General features: G+C 44.2%; 1 protein-coding gene across 1 annotated transcript in view; it reads left to right on the forward strand.

Moving 5' to 3' along the window:
- The window catches only part of MYLK (myosin light chain kinase), a 179,846-nt gene that overhangs the window by 29,692 nt on the left and 127,271 nt on the right, over positions 1–22,883 (forward strand). The window contains 1 exon segment of the mRNA XM_030330671.2: positions 11,288–11,495. Within this exon segment, the coding sequence (XP_030186531.1) occupies positions 11,288–11,495 (208 nt within the window).

The raw sequence follows: 22,883 nt of genomic DNA on the forward strand, positions 1-22,883 counted from the left end.
TGGATCCCCTCCTGTGCTCTGTGCACCAGACCACTACTCCTTCTCTACACTCTGAAAGACCAACGGTTCTCTATGGAGAGACTGAACCTGACCAACTCTCAACTCCTGGACACAAGGCCCAGCTGAAGCCAGAGGTCTACGGGCAAGTCAGTATACTAAATAAGAGCCTCATGGCCTTCCCTCACTCCCAGTGCTAAATGCTGGTAGACAGATGTAATTCCATGTCCCCATCACCACCATCAAAGCAGCAAATGGGAAGATTCTTCTTTGTGGAAACAGATCATCTCGAGAGAGAATTTCCACAAAAATTGACAGTTGAGGGTTTTTACCACTTTACTGGGAGGCCCAACAAGTTGCCAAGGCCCCACCTGTGTGCATGGAGCTTTTTAATTTCTTCACTTATACATATGAACATCAGTGGAGGATCATCAGATGTTCAAGGGAAGCCTCTGTTAGGAAAGAGACAAAAAGAACCAAGAAAGGAACCAGATAGAAATAGAGGCCACAAAAAACAGAAAACTTTGAAGAAATTTAATCTCACCTTAGAGATAAGATGTTGCTTCCATTAAACAATAAGAAGGTATTATTCAAAACAGCTTTGAAAAACTGAAAAAGAAAGAGTTTTTTGAAGTTAATGATAGCCAAAATAATAACTTCAATAGACTGGAAAATAAAATTGAGCATATCTCCTGGAGAAAACAAAAATAAGGAAGAAGGAAATAAGTGAGAAAAAAAAGAAATGTAGAGGGTCATCTGGTTGGGCTAGTATCCAACTCATAAGAGTTCTAGAAAAAGAGCATTAAAAAAAACACAGTGGAGCCAGAATTGTCAAAACACAAATTCCTAAAAATCAAAAGACAAAGTTTGCCAATAATGAGAAGACTATTACCCAAGATCCAATATGAGTGAACAGAGAAGGCACCCACACAGGGCCGCCTGGGTGGCTGAGATTGTTAAGTGTCAGACTTAGGCTCAGCTCATGATCTTCCAGTTTGTGATTTTGAGCCCTGCATCAGGCTTTTTGCTGTCAGCACAGAGGCTGCTTGGAATCCTCTATCCCCCTCTCTCTTTGCTCCTCCTCTCTCTCTCTCTCTCTCTCTCTCTCTCAAAAGTAAGTAAACATTTTTAAAAAGAGAGAAAGCACCCACACAAAGGCAAATCGTCATGACATTTTAGACTGTCAGAGATAAAAGGGAAGATTCTAAAAGTTTAGAAGTAAAACATACATACACACATGCGTGTGCGCAGCACATCAGAGATGAACGATCGGTGTGGCACTGTACCTGTCAGTAGCGACACTGGATGCCAGCGACATTGCTTTCAAATGCCATGAAATAATACCTTCAAAATGTTGAAGAAAAAAATTTTTTCCATTTAGAATTCCATTCCTAGATGAACCGTAAGTTGAGCATAAAGTTAGAATATTGACACTCAAAAATGCCAGGTTTAAAAATTGTAACCTTCTATGCATTCATTCTTAAGAAACCACTGGAAGAGGATATATTCAGTCAAAATGTTGATAGACACCAGGAAATGTCCAAGAGATGGGGAAGGACCACTATGCATCAGGCTTAGAAAGCATCCAGTTTAGATTGGAGGAGGAGGACAAAATATTCCAGGAAGGATATCTCCAAAGGAGAACAAAATCAAAACAAGTGGTGAATTAATTATCTGATGTGTTTGATCATTATTGAGAAGAAGTTTATAGTTCTCCTAAGAAGTTGAGGTTCTTAAAAAAGCTAAGAAAAACAAAAGTATGGCAGTTATTAACCCTAGAAAAAATGAAAAGTTCAAAACATTTAATTGTAATATACTCTGCAACTGGACAGTGAGCAAAGTTGAAATGAAAAAGTACTATACATTGACATAAAAAATGTGTGATGTTATTATTGGAGGTTAGGGGAGGTGTTTAAGGGGGAGGAGGATTTGAGAGCTAAAAGCTCAGATTCCATACAGAGAAGTTAGGAAATAATCCCTAAGATTAAAAAGAATAAAGTAGTAGTTATGTATGGCTGTTGTTTAGAAATATGGGAGAAAATACCAGAAGAAATGGCAGCAAGAGTTGAAGATGATTCTCTAAAGGAGGTAGAAATTGGGGGTGGGAGGCTTGCTTTTTTGTTGTTGTTGTTGTTGTTATGACTTCTAGTACCAACCGATATTTTGGTCATGTACGTGTATTGTCTTGGTAACAATAAAACCATTAAAAAAAAAAAAAACATGTTTGGGGAAAAAAAAAAGCAAAACATGTTTGATCGTGTTTTTCTGCCCGACGGGCAGTCAGACACTGACATTGAATAAGGAGCAACTTTTGACTCCTTACCCGGCCTGATTCTCTATGTGGATCAGGATACTTTGGGGCAACTGGGGCCTGGAGAGGACATTCTGCCATAAAGTAGCAAGCTCCTATGTCTGCTCTCTGCCCCTTGTGCCGGGTGTTTTCTGACAGTATTGCAGAGACCCTGTCCTGGCCATATTGATGCAGACAGCCTGAAAGGTCCACTTTCAAAACCCCACCTGCTCCCTCCCTTCCTCACAGCCTGCCAGCTGGGAGAATCCAGGCAGAATGCACGCTTTGTGTGGTAACGTGTATGTGGAGCAGGTGTTGGGTCAGAGGGGCAGCCTGGAGAGACTAAAAATTGGAAATCAAGCCAAGGGGACCGAGTCAAGAGGTTTTGGGGTTGTTGGGACCCTCGGCTCATTTTTGCCCACCTCTGCTTTTAAATGGAATATTTCATATTCTCAGAGAGTCCTCATCATACAGGACCTTTCCGGTATGACCTGTGGCCAGTTTTAGAGTCTTACGGTATCTGGGCTCTGCTCTTTGAGGGGCAAGGAGGCATTGCCAAATGGTCTGCGTATTGTTTGGGGAGCAGTCCCGAGATGCATCTGTTCTGCCAGTGAGGTATGTCTGTCTCTCCTTCCAGGTCCAGCCACGACTGGCTAGAAACTCCAGATTTATTACCCCAGATTTATTTCCTTTCTGACACTCACCCATGCCCTTGAAATTCCAGGCCTGCATTAGTCAGTGAGGCAGAAATCAGGGGATAGTCTCTGTCTCCAGGGTCTACGTGGTGTTACAGGAGTGGAATGATGGTGCAGTGAAAAGTACAGACTGCGTGTTTGTTGTGAGATGTGCTCTGTGATGCTACATAAGAACAGTGATCGCTTCTCAAGTAAATATAATAAGTCCATTCAACTAAAGCAGAAGCTGTTCTCAAAGTATTAGGTTTTTACCTAATTGAGAGTGTAACACCTTGAGGGTGTCTTTAAGGATGTGAGTTGTACAGGACGAAGCCCAGCAAGCCTGGAGGTTTACAAGTATGCATGTTTCTTAGGGCATTTTCACACTGTCAATAAAGCTGGGAGCTGAATGGGTTCTGGGGTACCTTACTATGAAGAATTATTTACTCTGAGGAGAAGAGAGAGATCTAACTTGTAGACTTTCTTCATAATGTGCTTATCTCATTTGATCATTAACTTTTCCATGCAAGTGGATACTGGTATCATCCCATCGTACAGCTGTGTAAACTGAGGGCCATGTAAGTTAAATAACTTGGCCCAGGTTAGGCAGCTGGTAATCAGTGCAGACAGCATTCATACACAGATGTGTTTGATTCCAGAGACTGTATGCCTTCCCAAATTAGGACTCTTGTTTGCAAGTGACAGAAAACACCTCTACCTGGGCTAAGCAAAAGAGATCAGTTGTCTTATACAACTGAGTGAATCCTGAGTCCAACACAGTTCAGTCAGGCGAGGTCTCCATCTCTTTTCTTCACTGTGCATGTAATGTCTTATTCAGCAGGTGACTTCCTCCTCTTGGGTGGGGGCAAGAACACAGGGGTGGGGACAGGAGAAGAGGATAGCTGTAGATAGCTTCAGGCTTGCATCTTCCCAGCTTGAGATCTCTGTGAAAAGAGACAGCTTTGGTCTCCCTTTATTCTAACTTAAAACTGCAGTGAAGAGCTCTGATTGGCTGGCTTGGATCATGTGTCCATTTTTGGAGCCCAGGCACACTGGCCAGGAGGCAGCTGACTGACTGGTGTTCCCACCATGTGGTAGGCAGAGGGGCATGGGGTGTGCGGCTTACACTGGGGAAGGTGGGCAGGAGATCTCGAGCAAGTCAAACAAAACCAAGCCACAGCACATATTTGTTAAAATCTCTGCAATGCCACATGCCTCCTGTTAATATTTTAATATGTCTGAGAGCATATCTCAACCCAGTAGCAGAAATGGAGAGCTCCTGGGCCAGCCTCATCAGCTGGAGAGGTCATGTCCTTGAAAGTCATCATGAGAACGAGTAAACCGAGAACCCCAGGGCTTTGTGAAGAGAGGCTACTGGTAGGGCTTAATAATCCTGCAGCCACCCCAGAGCAACTGGGAGTTTAAACAGAAGGACACTTGCTGTCATAAGGAAACTATGAAGTTACGGGAACTAGGAGAGCAAATATGTAAGGAGTCCTGGTTACACTTAGGATTTTGTTTCTTTGTTGGACTGCTTCAGGTGTTTTTAGGTGTTTGTATCATTAAAAGGGAATCAAATAAAAAAAGGTGCATGCATTGGTAAGCTTGATTTAGATAAAGGAAAACAGATTTTTTTTTGAAAGATTCTGAAGGGCCTGAGGTGTAACCCAAGGCTGCCAAGACATCACCTGCCTTGTGCTCTGAGTGGGATGAAACATGAAGTTCTCAGACTTGCACATATAGGGGTGCAGGGGTGCCCATGTCTTGGGCCATGGAACTTGCCATAAAAAGTGGAAGTGGCTGATCACAGAGGGAGACTTTCGGCATCTGTCCCTGAAGACATATGTGGCATTTGCTGAGCCACTTTGAGGAATGGTTCTTTACATTCTGATTTTATTTCTCATGGAACCACTTTTGCCCTCACTGTTTCACCTTGGACTAGGGGCAGGGTGTGCCAGAATTTCAGCTTCTCACTAACTGCTGTTTTTGGCTAGTCTGATCTCTTCCTGATGGATTCTGTGTGTTCAGTTAAGGCTTTTGACTTTTGGCAACAGGATTATTCAAAGTGCCTGCCTGTCTATAGGGCTGTGTGCCAGTTGCTAACACAGACACAGACCCCCCAAGCTTGGTCATGCCATGCCCGTGGCTCACCCTTCACTCTTCACCCTCATAATACATTCATGATGTCAGTTTTATAGACATTTTTTGTGGTTGAATTTGTTTGGGGTGTTAATGTTTTCATTCTCCTTTCTGTGTATCATATGCATTTATTTATTATCTGAGTGAGCTTATGCTTGGAGTTGGGGCAGAGGATTCCTCTTCAACCAGTTCCTCGGCACCATTGGTTTATTTCCCGTTATTTTTTAGTTTTCAAATCACCAGCCCTGACCAAGTAATTTATCATAGGGGAACTTGTTTGTTATGTAAGAAACAGCCTTGAAATAGGGTAAGAAGTTCAGAATCTTGTGTTGCAGGCAGTCAGGGAATTATAAGCCGGTAGACAGTCATGTTGCAGAGTCGGTATTGTCCTGCTCAGGGGAGAAACTTCCGCCTAACAGGTGTCTGAAATGTCCATCTGCTGGGCTCAGCCATTCCCAGCATCGATTCAGTGACTCAACGAGATTCCAATGGATAGTCTTGGGTAACCCCTCGAGTCTACTGTTCCCAGCTCCGAAGTTTTTTAGCTCACGGCTCATGGCTTCTTTTGTCTACCTACCTTCTCAGCTCTCTAGCATCCCACTGGGCGGCCTGTTTTCACCCTGGCCTCAGTGCAATCCTGGTTTCTCTCCTCTTGGTCTCCCTCCATCTCCAACAGGGGCGGACTCTCAGATACATCTCCTGCCCGACTTGGCTGATAACATCAGCCTTCAGTTGTGTGGGCTTGCAGTGTGCATGTGGAGACAGGCCTGACCAGAAACAAAGGACTTGCAGGAGATCATCAAAAACAGCAAAATCACCCCCTGTCTACCACTCCCCAAGCTAAGAAGACAGACATGCTGCCCCGAGTCTTGCCAGGGTTGTGGAGACAGGGAGCTTATCGCTCCTCTGGCCTTAGGCTGTGGTAGGCCATGGTAGCCTGTCCTGTGCACCTTGGAATAGACTGAAAGCCCTTCACACATGGCAGAGAAAAATGAAGAGTCTTAGTGCCTTTAAGAATGTTTCATTTTCGGTCATTAAGTAAATTTCAAAACAGCACCAGCTTTTGAAAAAATGTCTCTCGAGTATAACAGGTGGGTGTAACATAGCAGCTGAGCAACTGCCCGCTTTCTCCTCATCTCCCAACACATACAGAATGAGCCCCCATTCCCTCTACAGGCCTTTTGAGGACATAAAGGTTCGTGAGGACATTTTATGGAACTGGAGCACAGTTTTACTATTTTAAATTATTATAGGGGTTATGGTTATTCTATCTTTATTTTTATGACAAGTTGTTGGTTATGCTCTTGATTTATTTGATCCCAGGCTTTTGTTCAAGAACACAACCTCCAATTAAATGTGGTTACTGTGGCAAAAATATGATTCTCCTTAGAATGACCCTCTGTGGGGCTGTTTCCAAAAACTCATTATGGTGAAAAGGCAAGGCTAGCTGTTCATGTTCGTGAGCATGTCTCCTTGTGGTCACTTGGTTTTCCTGTATGGAGGATTAGAGGGTAGGAAGGCTGTGGGCTGGACCCAGAGGAGACTAGAGGGAGAGACAGGAAGCTAAGTGGGTCACTATTCAGAAACATACTATCTCACAAACGGCCTTAGGTATCAGGAGCTGTTTTCTCTTCTATGAAAGAAGGAATACAACCTGAAGAGGCTAGGTAGCTAAGCCAGTCCCAGGACTCAGGCCTCAGGTCTCAAGCTGCCCTCCCTGTATCACACTGAATGTCCTAGGGGGTGTCTTGGGCACACATATGGCACTAATCCAGTCTATCTTAGACTGTTCACATTGCCATAACAGAAATACCATAGACTTGGTGGCTTAAACAACAGAAATTTATTTCTTACAGTTCTAGTGGCTGGGAAGTTCAGGATCAAGGCACCACTAGATTCAGTGTCTGGTGAAGGCTTGCTTCCTTGTTCTTGCTGTGTCCTCACATGATGGAAGAGGTGAGGGAGCTTTTCACTATCCCTTTTCTAAGGGCACTAATCCCATTCATGAAGGCTTCAATTTCAGGACCTAATGACCTCCCAAGGGCCCTATCCTAATACTATCACATTGGCAGTTAAATTTCAACTTATGAATTTTGGAGGAACACAAGCATTTACTCTATAGCACTGCCCGATTGTTACTCTGGGGGAACACCCAAGACTTGTTTTTGGCCTGGCCATATCTTTTATGAACTCTTTGACTTTTTCTCAAAGTGGAGAGCAGATATTACTTTAATGAGAGATTCAGGGTCTATTAGAGAAAGAAAAGACACTTATCAGTGCTTTAGGTTCTACAGTATTTGTCCTACCAAAACCATGAATTTACAATGAGGAATAGAGAGATCTCCACTTAATGTGCCATTTACTGACTAATCATCTACTTCTTTGGGCCTCTTTCCTCAGCACTTTGGACTTAATAATATGATTGGCTTTGTGTGCTGTGTCACTGACACTCTTGGAGCCCTACCCAGACCCCCTTCACCAGGCCAGTATACCCATTCCTAGACACTGTGTTGGCTAAGGGTTCACAGATGGGATTCCCTAAGCCCTTATTTTGGGTTCTGCTTCTGGATACCCCAACCCAAGACACTTCGCTCTTAGTGTTGCAAGAATGAAATGAGATTCTGTATGTGAAGGCCCTCTAAAAACTGAAGTATCAGTGGGTGTTTAGTGTGACCTGGGATCAAACTGCAAAATTTCTAGCTGTGGGTTCTTGGCTGAAGGTTCGTGATGAAGGCGGATAAGGCATCCAGGGAAGGCAGGGCTGTTGTCTTGTATCCCAAAGGTGTGAATCCAGGCTTCTCTCTTTTTCTCACCCAGGAGTCCAGGATAGTGGACAGACAGTAAAAATGGGTTTACATAAAGCTGATTGTCTTTAAGTAATGTTAGGTAGTGGTGGAAGGTTTTTCTCATATTAGGAAGATAAGAATTGGAGTTGCAAATCATTTAGACCTTGGAACTGAGCAAGGTCCCAGAAATCCTTGTGTGTGCTTCAGGTGCAAGGTGCTACAAAAGTCCTACTGCAAACTGCAACTTTCTAAGAGGTGCCAGTTTCAGCATATTTAAAAATTCCTGGATATTTATTTTAACAGGACATTTCAGGGGTAAATTGGCAGAGGAGGAGAGGGTGGTGTAGAAAGCAAGAGGAACATTGAAAGAGGGAGCTGGGTCCCTGAGGTCTAGAATACTTGCAAAGTCCCAGTTAATCATTGATGCCCCAGGGCCTGATGGGCCACCAGAGGTGGCCTGGCTGCAGGGGGCCAGAGTACTTGCTAATGGAATGCTAGCGATGCCTTTGGTGCAGTTAATGATTTATCTCCTCCCATTACAGTGTTCTGCACTCCCTTTCTGTGACACTGTCAGGAGGCTAATCATCTTCTGGAGGTTAGGCTGGCTGTGTCTAACAGAGTGGAGGAGAAGACCATGGTGGTTTGCAAAATCACTATAGTACTGCCAACGGGCTGGGCTTCCTTTTGTAGAAAAGAGTGTCTTTCATTAGTTGTTTCCTAAAAATATGTTTTAACAAAGTAATTGTTGTCTGATGTTCCTTTGTGTGAACCTTTGTGCCAAGATAGCGTCACAGGATGATGTGATTTTATATGGGTACACAACATTTATTACCATCAAAGTTGCATAATGTTTATTTGCAGAGTGCTTTTATTTACATTGCTAGATTTAAGTACCTTGAGGGCCTTGACAGATTAATGAATGTTTATATATTCGTTATACATAGTAATATAAAAGAAATACATATATTTATTTAAAATTTTTTTTCTACTTCACAAAGGCCAGCTATGTTACTTGCAGAAATACCAGAAAATACTCAGTAAAGAAAAAGAGGACAGACCCAGAGATAACCACTGTTAACACTTTGTTTCATATTATAATAGATGTCAGACCTTATCTGTCCAAGTGAATGTGGCCCCCTTCAGCACCATCAACCTTACAATAGGACTTGAGGGGCACCTGGGTGGCTCAGTTGGTTGAGAGTCTGACTGTTGTTTTTGGCTCAGGTCATGATCTCACTGTTTCTGGGTTCGAGCCCCGCGTCAGGCTCTGTGCTGACAGCTCAGAGCCCTGGAGCCTGCTTCGGATTCTCTGTCTCCCTCTCTCAGTGCCCCTCCCTTACTCTCTCTCTCTCTCTCTCTCTCTCAAAATTAAAAACATTAAAAAAATTAAAAAACAAAAGATAGGACGTGAGTGTTTTGGTGAAGCTGCAGTGTCTTCAGACATTGTTTTCTGCTTTAGGGGGAAGTGACTTCAGAATCTGAGCATTCCCTCACAGATACTCAGTCTCTGTCACGAATATGGTTTAGATTTCAATGAGAGAGGGATTTTTTGTTTCCAGAAATTATAGATAAGATGGGTAGGATTGATTTGAAGTTTTGATTTTGTTTTTTTGTTTTTTTGCATTTTTCATGGAGGGCAGACTACATATTAGGGAGGATGGGGAGGCAGGCCTTGTGAGGTTCATAAAGTGGCATTGAAGGGATGACTATGGAATAACCAGAGAGGGGATTATTCACGTTGGGGCTTTTTTCTCTGTGATTCCAGGCTTTCTTTCCTAGGAAGACATTTGCATGCTGGCTGCTGAGAAATGGGTTTGAGGATGAATTGATGGCTGGATGCCTGGGAATGGAAATGAGCACAGTCCAAAGACAGCTCCTGAAGCTGTTAGCATGGTTGTTTCTGCATTGGCGTGCTTAGGGGAGTCGCTGTGTTTGGATGCTGATGTGCAATGCATGTACCTGCTTTCCCCCTCTCTCCTTTGTACCGATATAGCATCTCTCTGACCTTGCTGGGGATGTGAGGAGGATTATTGCTATAGGTCATTGAAAGCTCTCTTTGTAAATGCAGTTTGGGGTCATCCAGCAGATTGTGGTTTTGTCCCATCCATGTCCATTCTCTTTTGTCTTGCAGTGGATACATGGGTAAGAAAAAAAAAAAAAAAGCTGTTGCTACCACCAGTTTATAATGCAAACAATTTCTTTCCCGGGAGATTTTTGTGATGTCTTCCGTGCATTTTCCAGTGCTAAAATCCCTTAATTCTGGGTCCGAGGCTGTGCATCAATGGGCCGGTCTGAATCCTGCTCCTCCAAAGATGAGTCCATTCTGAAGAGCCTGTTGAGTTTCAGGGGTTGGAGGGCCCTTGGGTCAACTTCTTTCTCTGAAACTCAAGGTGATTTCTTTTCTTGGAATTTGTCCCTCTTAATCTTCCCGTCTTTGGGGAAACATCTCTCTCTGAACAAGTTACTATAAGGCTACAGGTACTTAGGAAAGTGCTTACCACTTGGCACTCAATAGATGTTGGCGGCTGTTATTAGAGACAGCCGTCTAGAGCTGCACAGCTCCATGAACACATCAAGCAGAAGCACATGTGTTGTAACTTTTCTAGTACCGCATTAAGAAAGTGAAAAGAAGCAAGTAACATTCATTTTAACAATATATTTTACTTAACATGTCAAAAATACTATTTTCTATGTGTAATCAACATTTTTAAATGATCAAGATAATTTTCCATTCTTTTGTTTGCACTAAGTCTTCAAAACTGGAGTGTAATTCACACTTATGGTGTAGCTCAGTTAGGACTAGCCCTGTTTGGAGTGCTCCGTTGCCATGTGTAGCTACCATGGCTACCAACCCCGGGTGACTCCAGTCTAGAACCTTGCCACTCAGGGTGAGTTCTGGAGACCAGAAGCATCAGCACCATCTGAGACCTTGTCTGAACTGAAGAATCTCTGGCTCCACCCCAGACCTAGAGAAGCAGAATCTGCATTTTAACAAGTGATTTATTTGAATATCCAAATGGGAAGCCCTGGTCCAGAATGCCCAGGCTTAGTCCCCACCCCCTGAAATTTTGATTTAATGTATCCAAGGTAGGAGCTGGGCACTAGTATTTTTTTAAAGCTTCCCCTGGTGATTCTAATATGTAGCCAGGCTTGAGTCACTTGCATAGTGGGCTCTGGAGCCAGGATGCCTGGCTCTGCCCCTTTCTACCTTTGAGGCCTCGGAAAATCTACCGAAAGGCTCTCCGTGCCTCAGTTTCTTCATGCCATGAAAGTAGTATCTGCTCCAAGGGATGTTATGAGGATTAAGTGGTTAATACGTGCAAAAGCACCCAGAACAACACCAGGCACATAAGAAGCACTCCTTAAGTATAAGCTCTCACCCTTTCTTCTTTTCCTTGAAGGTCCGGGGTTACCCAGAGCCCCAGGTGACGTGGCACCGAAATGGGCAACCCATCACCGGTGGGGGCCGCTTCCTGCTAGATTGCGGTATCCGGGGGACTTTCAGCCTTGTGATTCATGCTGTCCGTGAGGACGACAAGGGAAAGTATACCTGTGAAGCCACCAATGATAGTGGTGCCCGCCAGGTGACAGTGGAGTTGACTGTAGAAGGTGAGTTTCAGGAAGCGAGAATCGTGGTGGGAGATGAGCTGTCAGTCTCCCCAAGGCCTGCAGCTCCTGTTTCTGCCCCTCTCGGGCAGAAGAGAAACCCACAAGGGAAAGCGTGCTGAGCTCTGCACTCAGGACCTTTTAGTCTAATGGGGGAGATGTGGTTCCTGAGAACAAGGGAGGCATCCCAGGAGACACGGTCAACCTCACATCACCTCGCTTTCCTGCTCTAGCCTTCCTATGGCTTCCCCTCACACTGAGACTGAGGCCAGACTGGCCCCACCTGGCTCTCCAGACTCATCAACCACTCCTGGCCAGGCTCCCTCCACTGTGGTCAAGCTGTCACCTCCCTGCTCCCCACCGCCCTTGCTTCAGCAAGCCTCAGGGCCTTCCCCTGCCCTTCCCTGTCCTCCTTCAGGTCTCTGTTTCCAGGTCCCCTCCTTAGAGGACCCTTTCTGACCACCCTAACCCCAGAACTCTCCGTCTTCCCACTCCCCCTGAACCTCTAACTAGAAATGCTAGGAAGAGAAGGACTTTATATTGTTTTTGCTGTATCTCTAGCATCTAGAAAACTTCCTGGCATAGGATAGGTACTGAAATATTTGGAGAATGAATGAGCAGTGTTTCTTATCATCATTATAAAGTAATACTTGCTCATTTATAAAAATTTTGTAAAACTCAGAAAAATATATAGGAGATAAACATACCAATGTGTTAACACTAATTATTTTGTCTTCCTTTTCCCCTCTGTACTTAAAAAATTCTATCAACTTTATTAACTGTAAAACTTCCAGGAAAAACATTGACCATAAGTAAAACTGTTTCTTTTGCTGCTAGTGTACCCCCCACATGCTGAAGCCCCTCCACTGAGGAGAACATTTCCAGTTCAGGCCACTGGCTGCTGCTTAAAGGCCTGATGTCTGAAAGGACATGGGGGTTTGTCAGACCCTCAGAGTTATGACGAGGCTCCCTTGACCTCAGCTTATAAGCCTTTCCAGGGGCTTATAAACCAGAAGGTCAGACTCACTTTCTCCTCTCTCAGGAGACAGTCTTCCCCACCTGGTTTTGAGGGACACTGTATGAGAGGATTAAGGTAGCCAGGGAAGGTTCCAGAGGGGGTGAGGTGCACCCGGGCCAATGTTTTCCCTGCTTCCCTACATCATTGAAAGACAGGCTGTTTCACAGAACAGAATGTGCATAGTTTGGATGCTTTCCCCAAATTATTTAACTGAGTGACTCATTCCTTTTAATGACCTTCAAGTGCCTGTGGGCTGGAGCATTCCAAATGGAAAGTGGCACCTGATCAGAGTCTCTGAGTGGCCCTCATCTTGGACAGTTCTGGTGCTGTGCTTTCCCCTACATTATGCACTTTTTCAATATCCATAAATAAAAATTACTTTCCCCCCCTTGTATTAGTCAACTCAAGCTGCCATAACAAAATACCACAGACTGTCTGGCTTAAATAATAGAAATGTATTTTCTCACAGTTCTGGAGGGTGTGTTTGGTTTCTGATGAGAGCTCTCTTCCTAGCTTGCAGATGGCCATTGTGTCCTCATATGGCAGAGAGAGAGCACCAGTGTCTCTTCCTCTTCTTATAAGGGCAACAGCTCTACTGGATTAGGGCCCCACCCTTATGACCTCACTGAACCTTTATCACTTCTGTGGCCCTTTCTCCAAATACAGTCACACCGAGGGGTAGGACTTCAACATATGAATTTGGGTAGACACAAAAGTTCAGTCTATAATACTCCTTTTCTGACTTTCTGTTTATTGCCGGGGAAATGGGGAATTATGAGTCAGAGATCCAAGGTTCTGGTCCGAGCCTTCACCAATCATATGTGTGACTTTAAACCTCTGGACCTCTGTTCCTACAGAATAAAGGGTTTAAATTCAGTGATCTCTATATCCTGGGCTAGCCTTTGTTTTCTGTGATCCATTTTAAAGGAATGGAGTTGGTTAGGCACGCAGAGGAGGCACCTAAAACCCAAGTAATATGAAACCTTTTTTTTCAACTCCCACTTTTGAGGAAGTTAGAGCTGATGATCTACTAAAATTTTTTCCTGCATAATTGAGATGTGGGCAACAGAAAGGAAACAAGACAGGAGAGCTACAGAGGAAGGAGAGAAGACTAAGGCTCTCAATCCTGTCCCCTCCCATTTGGTTTTAATTTGGGAACACTTAGGCTCAGACCACTTGAGACGTTTTAGGTTCTAATCCTAGGAGATAGAGAATGGCCTAAAAGCTGCAGCGTCTTTAAATGTGAATGGCCGTGTATGCATTCTGCTTCTGCATCAAAGGGCCATTTCAGCTGTGGCTTAGGACCACCCTATAGATCATGGGCCTGGTGGGGAATGGGAATTCTTACAAAGGGGATCTAGCAGCCACCTGCATTCTCACCAGCTCTGTGCTAGGCTTCTTACTTGGAAAGATCAGAGGTCCTGGAATTAAGAGTACAATTCGTATGTGAAGACTCTTGACCCCCTAGTGGTCAGACTCAGAAGGCAGCGTTGTTAAATGGTCTTGGAATTTAGTTCCACTCATTTCTAACTATGGGGAATTTCTCCTTTTGGAGCCTTATTTCCTTTTCTGTACACTGGAATTAACAGCTACTCCACAGAGCTGTGTAAGGATCAGTGCAGCTTTGGAAAATAGTAGGTACTGGGTAAATGTAGCCTTGTGATATTTGAACCCAGTATCAACATCCTGAGCACTACTTCCAGAGAGAAATCCTTGCATGGAGAATAGATGAATATGCTCTCTCGTCTGATTGCCTATTTGGTCACCAGGCCAGGAAACATACAACATCCTCTATGAGCACAGACGCCTTAACGATAGGACCATTCATGCAATGACCTTATGTAGTGGAATGCAGCCCCAGTGTGAGCCCTGGAAAGGCTCTCCGCAGCCAGTCCTGACACGCACCCACCTCCAGGGGGTTGGTCACAGGGACTTGCCACAGAGCAAAGAAGAGACACAGCTCCTGCCCTCTGGGAGCTTTCCTTCTAGTCGCGGGGCCACAGGCCTGTTCTCCAGCACAGCTGTCCATAGAAATATAATGCGAGCCATGTATAGAATCTTAAGTTTTCTAAACCATGTATAGAATCTTAAGTAGCCACATTAAAAAAAAGAGGTGAACTCACGCCAGTCAGAGTGGCCAAAATGAACAAACCAGGAGGCTATAGATGCTGGCGAGGATGTGGAGAAACAGGAACCCTCTTGCACTGTTGGTGGGAATGCAAACTGGTACAGCCGCTCTGGAAAGCAGTGTGGAGGTTCCTCAGAAAATTAAAAATAGACCTACCCTATGACCCAGCAATAGCACTGCTAGGAATTTATCCAAGGGATATAGGAGTGCTGATGCATAGGGGCACTTGTACCCCAATGTTTATAGCAGCACTCTCAACAATAGCCAAATTATGGAAAGAACCTAAATGTCCACCAACTGATGAATGGATAAAGAAATTGTGGTTTATATACACAATGGAGTACTACGTGGCAATGAGAAAGAATGAAATATGGCCCTTTGTAACAACATGGATGGAACTGGAGAGTGTGATGCTAAGTGAAGTAAGCCATACAGAGAAAGACAGATACCATATGGTTTCACTTTTATGTGGATCCTGAGAATCTTAACAGAAACCCATGGGGGAGGGGAAGGAAAAAAAAAAAAAGAAGTTAGAGTGCGAGAGAGCCAAAGCATAAGAGACTCTTAAAAACTGAGAACAAACTGAGGGTTGATGGGGGGTGGGAGGGAGGGGAGGGTGGGTGATGGGTATTGATTTGGGATGAGCACTGGGTGTTGTATGGAAACCAATTTGACAATAAACTTCATATATTGAAAAAATAAAAATAAATAAATAAATAAATAAATAAATAAATAAATAAAGAGATGAAGACAATTTTCATAAAATATTTTCCTTAACCCAATATATCCAAGATACTAACATTTCAGCATATAATTAGTATAAAATTATCAATGAGCTATTTTACAGTCTTCAGCCTTTGGGGTATATTTTACACTTACAGCACATCTTGATTCAGATTAATTGTATTTCAAGAGCTCAATAGCCACATATGGCTAATGCCTATCGTTGGACAGCACAGCTCCAGAAGCTCCCATTTAAATAGGGATAAACAAGGCTTAGCAGGAAAAAAAAAAAAAAAAAAAAAAAAGGAAAGAAAACCCACCTTATATGAATAAGGTGGTGAGTAGTTCTGGGCAATGACATCCATAGAGTGAGTCTAGAACTTGGGGTGGAGTGAGGGGTTGTACTGAAATGACAGAGGTGCCCCATACTTGATGGTCTGAGTTTTGTGTTCTAGGGACCAAGGATTCACTTAGCTCATTTCAAGTAATAAAGGGTTCATTTTAAGACTTGAGCTCAGGAGCCCAGGGTAAGCCAAACTGGCAGGCCCAGAGGAGATCCAGGCCTCAGGATGGCCTATACTCACCTTACAGGATTGTTTGGTGCAAACACAGGGACACACGAATCCCCCTAGGAAACTTGTTAAAAATGCAGGTTCTGATTCCATGGGTCTGGAGTGGGAGCCTGAGTGTCTGCCGTTGTAACCGGTCCCAGAGGATGCCCATGCTGCTGGTCCGTGGATCACACTTTGAGTAGCAAAGAAGGATTCAATTACCGATGTGATATCTTTAGCCTAATACAGTAATTCTCAAATGTGAGCATGTATCAGAATCACCTGAAGGATATTTCTGAAACCACAAAATGCTAGGCCTTGCCCCAGAGTTTCTGATTTAGGAGGTTGGGATGGGCTCAAGAATTTTCACTTATAACAGTTTTCTTGGTGATGCTGATGCTGCTGATACTGCTGCATACTGGGACCAATACTTTGAGAACCAGTGGGCTGGTGCTTATACCTATGGTTAGGGTACTCCAGAGAGACAAATAGATTGTACATATATATGTGGAAAGAGATTCATTACAAGAAATTGGCTCACGTGATTGTGGAGGCTGACAAGTCCCAAGATGTGCAGTCAGCAAGCTGAAGACCCAGGGGAGCCAACCCTGTAGTTCCAATCCAAGTCCAAAGGCCTGAGAACCAGGGGAGTTGATGGTGTCATTTCAGTGCAAAGGCCGGCAGGCTCAAAACCCAGAAGAGTTGATATTTCAGATGGAGTCAACAACAGAGGAAGAACCCATGTCCCAGGTCAAAGGTAGTCAGGCAGGAGGAATGCCTCTTTATTTGAGGGAGGGTAAGCCTTTTCATTCTATTCAGATCTTCAACTGATTAGATGAGGCCCACCCACACTGGAGATGGCAACTGTTTCACTCAGGCTACTGATTTCAATGTTGATCTCATCCAAAAACACCCTCACACAAACATCCAGAATAGTGTTTGACCAAATATCTAGGCAACCTTTGTCTCAGTAAATTGACAAACAAAATTAACCATCACATCTACTAAATACTTTATTAGAATATTCCTGAATTATTTCATGGAATCTGATTAACATATTTCTCTTTTTTAAGCTATTCATTAGGAATATCAGCTAAGTAACGCAAAGCTTCTATGAGAGTTAGCAGTGGTATATGATATGGTCTGGAAAGGCAGAATGGGAACATGTGCACATAGGTTGTGAGAAAGCAGCCACAAAGCCAAGAAAAGACATGCAGAGACCAGGTATAATATAACCAGAGCTAACTCTCAAACCATCCTTCCTCTATGTTTCTGGCAAGATTGGGATTGGTCATCCTTGGGACAGGTGCCACCATGTTCCAACCTGCACTGGTTACAGGTAATGGGCAGGTAATGGGTATAGAACATGGCTGCAGGTGGTTGTCACTTTTGCAGGCCTGTGGTCATGGCAGGTGTCACTAGGGTGTGGCTTATACTCTGCCAGTGTGATTACAAATGGAGCCTTCTTTGACTTTCAAAAGAGTCCCAGTGTAGATAATAAATTACATGGTTATCCTAGCCACGATTGACGTGTCCGGTGCAATGGGCAGTGAGAAAGCTATAAAGGTAATGTTGAGAAATAAAGGGTTATTTTAGGAGAAGAGGAGTAGCAAGAGCAGTAGTTTCAGAGGACGTAGATAAAGTTTACTTTCGTCTCTGAAACATACATTCCAGTCCATTGACCACTCTGCATTAGAATGCAGTGAACAGTTTTGGGGGCGCCTGGGTGGCTCAGTCAGCTAGCTAGGCATTCGACTCTTGATTTCGGCTCAGGTCGTGATCCCAGGATCGTGGGATCGAGCGCTGCAGAGCTCCTTGCTGAGCATTGAGCCTGTCTAGGATTCTCTCTCTCCCTCTGCCCCTCTCCCATGTGCACCTGCTGTCTCTCTAAAATAATTTTTAAAAAATGTGAGGAACAGTTTTTTTAAAGTAAATTTTAAAATAATGAATACGTGTTCACTGGGGAATAGATTTGGCCAGGAGCTCCCTCCTCTTGGGGAGTTTTCTTTGAAATAAATAGGAGGGTCAAAAACCTAGCTTCCCCCCTCTTTTTTGGACCCAGCCTTGGCCATCACTCTTTCTTCTCTCTCTGTTAGGTACCCCATCCTTCGTGCAGATTCCTCCTCCTCTGCCTCCTTCCACTGCCCTGTGCACCACTCTGCTCCTGTCTGTGTTAGGCACTGGAGACAGAGCAGAGCAGTTCAGACAGAGTAGCTGCCTCCTTGGAGTTATTGGGAAAGAGAGACTATAACTAAGTAACAAATATAACTTTGGCAGTAGAATTAAGAGCTCCCTGACCATGTGTGAGAAAGAGGGCCAGGTAGCGGGCTGCCTGGAATGTGACGGCGGGACAAAGAGTGACCTCATGTCCTGGGATTTAAGGGAGAAGAGTGGCCCTGGGAACTCAGAGCTAACCGAAGGGTGCGGGAGCTCAAGTGTGTATTCTCATTTCCCCGTCTGTCGTTACTTGAGGGCTTCTTCCTGACGTGGACTCTCCATCCCTCTGGCTTGGCCTCTATGTGATCCAATCTGGTCCTGAGACCAGAAATAAAGCACCAAAAAGTTGTGGGAGTATTTGCAGACATATTTTAGAGTGGGAAATAGTGAGACAGTTAGTGGGGTCAGCAGAGAGAGGATACGTCTGGAGAGGCAGGCAGGACCTTAGACCCTGGTGACGGAAAGCCACTGGAGGGTATCAAGGAAGAAAATAACACGATTTGATTTGGGCAAAATATCTCACTGAAGGGTGTGGGGGGGGGTGGGGGGGTGGACGGGGTGCAGGATGCCATCGGTTTCCTGTCTTTAAGCATCGATTTTCTGGAAATTGAGAAAACAGTTGTTTCCATTTCCCCATAGAAAGCATTTTCCAGATCCAAACTGGAGAGATCAGTGTGCTGGATCTTTTAATGGCACGCCGGCCAATGAAATGATAGAAAGCCGCTCCCCTCTGCCCCTCACCTCCACTTTGCTTGTTTAGCATTTGTTCCTTTATCCCAGAAAGATACGGATTTTCCTCAGTTCCTCCCTAATCCACACCACTGGCTGGCTCAGTGGGTGCTAAGGGCTGTAGGGGTTTGCTTTGCCTTTTAGTTGCCCCTCTTCCAAACAAGGCTTGTGCTCCTGTGGTCTGCCCAGCTTTCCTCTTCCAGAAGGTCGGCCTCCTGCTCACCTCCTACCCAAGCACACTTCCCACTTGCCCCAGCCTCCCCGGCGCTGCAGCCTCCACTCTCTATACCCCCATGAAACCCCTGTCCCGCAAGCCAAGGCCCCCTGACAGTGTGGGAGAGAGAGGGTCAGGCGGCAAGCTGCTGGGAGTTTGGCAGCAGAGGGGACAGTGACCCCATGTCATGGGACCTAAGGGAGAAGAGTGGCCCTCGTGACTGCTACTCCAGCTATACTGGCACCACTGACACCCGCTTTCCTGGTGGATTTTGAATTTGTAGGAAATGCTCCTGTGCCACATTTTTTTGCCACTACCCTTTTGTAGGGACAGATTTCTCAGATCCCCTTTATTTTCACATTGGATTAGATTGATGACATAATGGATTTTGAGCCCATGTCTGTTTACAGCGGCTGAGTCTTAAATCATTGTATTCCTCAAGAATGCCTGTTGTGCCTCTCCTTGTGTGTGTGTTTGCCTGTGTGCTCTTATTTCTTTTGTACTATTTTTTTTATATCTACATCTCCCACCTACCTAAAGATCTGTAATCATATTTCCCATTGACAGTCTGTATAAACTCAGTTTATAACACTCCCTGATGCCCCTTCCTTTTTTGTAGGAGCATATGCCCTATCTAGGGGCACCTGGGTGGCTCAGTCGGTTAAGCGTTCAACTTTGGTTTAGATCATGATCTCACAGTTCATGAATTGAAGCCCTGTGTCGGGCTCTGTGCTGACAGCTCAGAGCCTGGAGCCTATTTCAGATTCTGTGTTTCCCTCTCTCTCTGCCCCTCCCCCATTCACGTTCTGTCTCTCTCTCTCTCAAAAATAAATAAACATTAAAAATTTTTTTTTAAATTTCAGCCAGGATTTTATTTTTTTTTTTTATTTTTTTTTTTTTTTAAATTTTTTTTTTTCAACATTTATTTATTTTTGGGACAGAGAGAGACAGAGCATGAACGGGGGAGGGGCAGAGAGAGAGGGAGACACAGAATCGGAAACAGGCTCCAGGCTCTGAGCCATCAGCCCAGAGCCCGACGCGGGGCTCGAACTCCCGGACCGCGAGATCGTGACCTGGCTGAAGTCGGACGCTTAACCGACTGCGCCACCCAGGCGCCCCATCAGCCAGGATTTTAAAAGCTCTGAGTTTTTGTCCGTTTCTGTCTCATCAAAGTTAACAATAAAAATGTGTTAGAAATGAACATTGTTCTTTCTGCCCCACAGATCTCTTGGTAGTGAAACAGTTGTGTGTCAAGACGGCCTTGGCAGAAGCCTCACTTACTTGCTATGTGGAAGAGCCACATGCAAATCATTTGGTCTCCTTTCTGCTCCTGAAGGGTGACTCCCAAACCCCCTTCACCTTGACTCCCTTTCCTCCTTTATTTTCACCCTCCCCTCTCCTTTCCCCTTTTTCCCCCTCCACAGTATTGCTAGTGCCCCTGACTAGCCCAGCTTTGTCCCTGCTGACATTGCCCCCTTTCACGGGTCTCACTCCTCCCCATCTCCGACCTGTCCCCAGCCCTTAGCCAGCAGTCCACGGCTCTCATCAGACTGTGTTGAATGTGCTGACTTTGTGCTGGGCTCTCAGGGCAGCAAGAGAGTTCAGTATTGCTCTCAAGAGACTGACTTTCTTGACCTCACATTTCATTATTATATTGCAGTTATGATTCAACATGTGGGTGTATTTATGAGGTGCTGACTTTGTGCGGTGCCATGTGGGAGACAGAGTACTTTGTCGGACCCTTTCTGCAGGAAGCTGGTTGGTCAGATAGGACCTAGGCTCATTAAAAGCTAAGTCAAAGCAGAACTCCAGCCAAGGCAGCACGGGTTTATTTGCCCAATAATCGGCACATGGGCTTTGTAAACTCAGAGGAGAATGAGACCCCTGGAGGCTAAAATAGTCTGCGATGTCTTCTTGGAGGACAGACTTGGGCGAGTCCTGGAGGAACGAGTCAGATTTAGGCACAGATTGGGATTCCGAAGATGAGGACGGGAGGAAAGGGGAGAGAGTTAGTGACACCATACACACAAGCACGTACACCACACACACACATGAGCACATGCACACACACACATACACAGTCTTGTGTTTTTCATTTTCTCTACCCCAGTGCTCTGTAACCTGTCTTGCTTTGTTATCTTCCTTTAAGGTCATTTCATGCTTTTTTTTTTTTTTTTTTTTTTTTGTATATAACATTTCTGCTCTGCCATTTATCCTAACACTACCTTTCTTTAGGCTATATTAGCATTTTTCTTTTTATTTTTTTCTCTGTTTATTGAGAAATAATTCTTTCTTCAACTCTTTTATTTTTCAGTTGTCCACCTGTTTACCTGTGTCCTTTCATTTTCCTGGACTGCTCGAACAGTGCTTTTCTACATCATTTGCTTTTAAATCCAAATATGCCCATGAGTCGGTGTGAGCATCTGACCTCATCGTGTCTTCTAGTGCACCTGAGCATTTATATACTGAAATAGTCATGGTTGGACATTTACATATTGAAATCGGTATCATTATAATTTATTTTCCCTTAATATTTTAGTTGGGGGTTTATATTTATTTTCTTCTTGAGATGAAATATGGGAGTTAGCAGTAAACTTTGATTCAGGATGGCACAGGGGGCATTACTAAATATCTGTTATAAAAAATGGGCATTTTTTTCTGATAAAAACCACTGTTTGAGGGCACTTGGGTGGCCGAGTCAGTTCAGCATCCGACTCTTGATTTTGGCTCAGGTCATGATCTCATGGTTTGTGAGATGAGCCCAGTGTCGGGCTTTGCACTGACAGCGTGGAGCCTGCCTGGGATTCTCTCTCTCCCTCTCTCTCTGCCCCTCCCCTCGTCTGTAAATGAATAAATAAATAACTTCAAAACAACAACAACACTGGTTTAAGCAGTCCTTAAAATCCACTCTGAGGTTGCCTGCAAAGTAGGGCATCTGCTCCCTGGTTTGCCTAGAACAATCCTGGTTTACTTTTGTTGTCCTGGCAGAATTATTACTTATGTCACTTCCAGTGCAGAGAGTCCCTGTCTGGGTGATAGTTAAATCATCACGTATTTTGGAAGCATCACTTCTCCTTGCCATCTTGATCACATTACTCCCCTTGTCGGTAGCATTCTCTGTCTCAACCCGGTCTTTATGTGTCCTTTAGCAAAAAAACCCTTGTTCCCTCCACTGTTGAACTTTTCACTCCTAAAACCTGCCAGCGTTCTCTTTTACTCGTCCTTGAAAAATCTAAGAGAACTGGTTCAATATTTTCAGTGCCTTGGCCTTTTCTTCCCCCCTCACTAACTCGATCCTGTCTTCACCAGTTCTCTTAACCTACTCTTCTATTTTTGGCATTTCCATCCTAATCCCCTTTCCACTTATTTTCTTCCCTAGCCTTACTGTTCTGCCAGATTTTCATACTTTCACAAAATTAATTTTGCCTTATCTGACAACTTGCAACTTCAAATTTTTGCCTATAAATAGACCTTGTTGGTTATTTTAGCCCACATTCTCTTTTGGTTTTGATGTCCACTCTCCAGTGTTAACTCACGTTAAAATAAGCACTCCATTCCATTTCTAGCTGCCTGCTTGGTGTGTTACCTTTGGATCATACCATAAACTGCTCTCACCCTGATATAAAAGTTCCTCCAGACAGCATTCTTTTGCTGTTCTTTTAGGCAGTGCCATATTTTTGCTCTATTTTTTTTTAAGTAATACAGGAATTTTAGCCTTTGGATTAAGATGTTTAGCTCCCGAGAGTCTTAAAAATGCTTAGTCTATTTTTTTTATTGTGGTTAAAATACACATCAGTTTACCATTTTCATC

This window comes from Lynx canadensis, chromosome C2 (assembly GCF_007474595.2).
Source record: "Lynx canadensis isolate LIC74 chromosome C2, mLynCan4.pri.v2, whole genome shotgun sequence".
NCBI classification, from domain to species: domain Eukaryota; kingdom Metazoa; phylum Chordata; class Mammalia; order Carnivora; family Felidae; genus Lynx; species Lynx canadensis.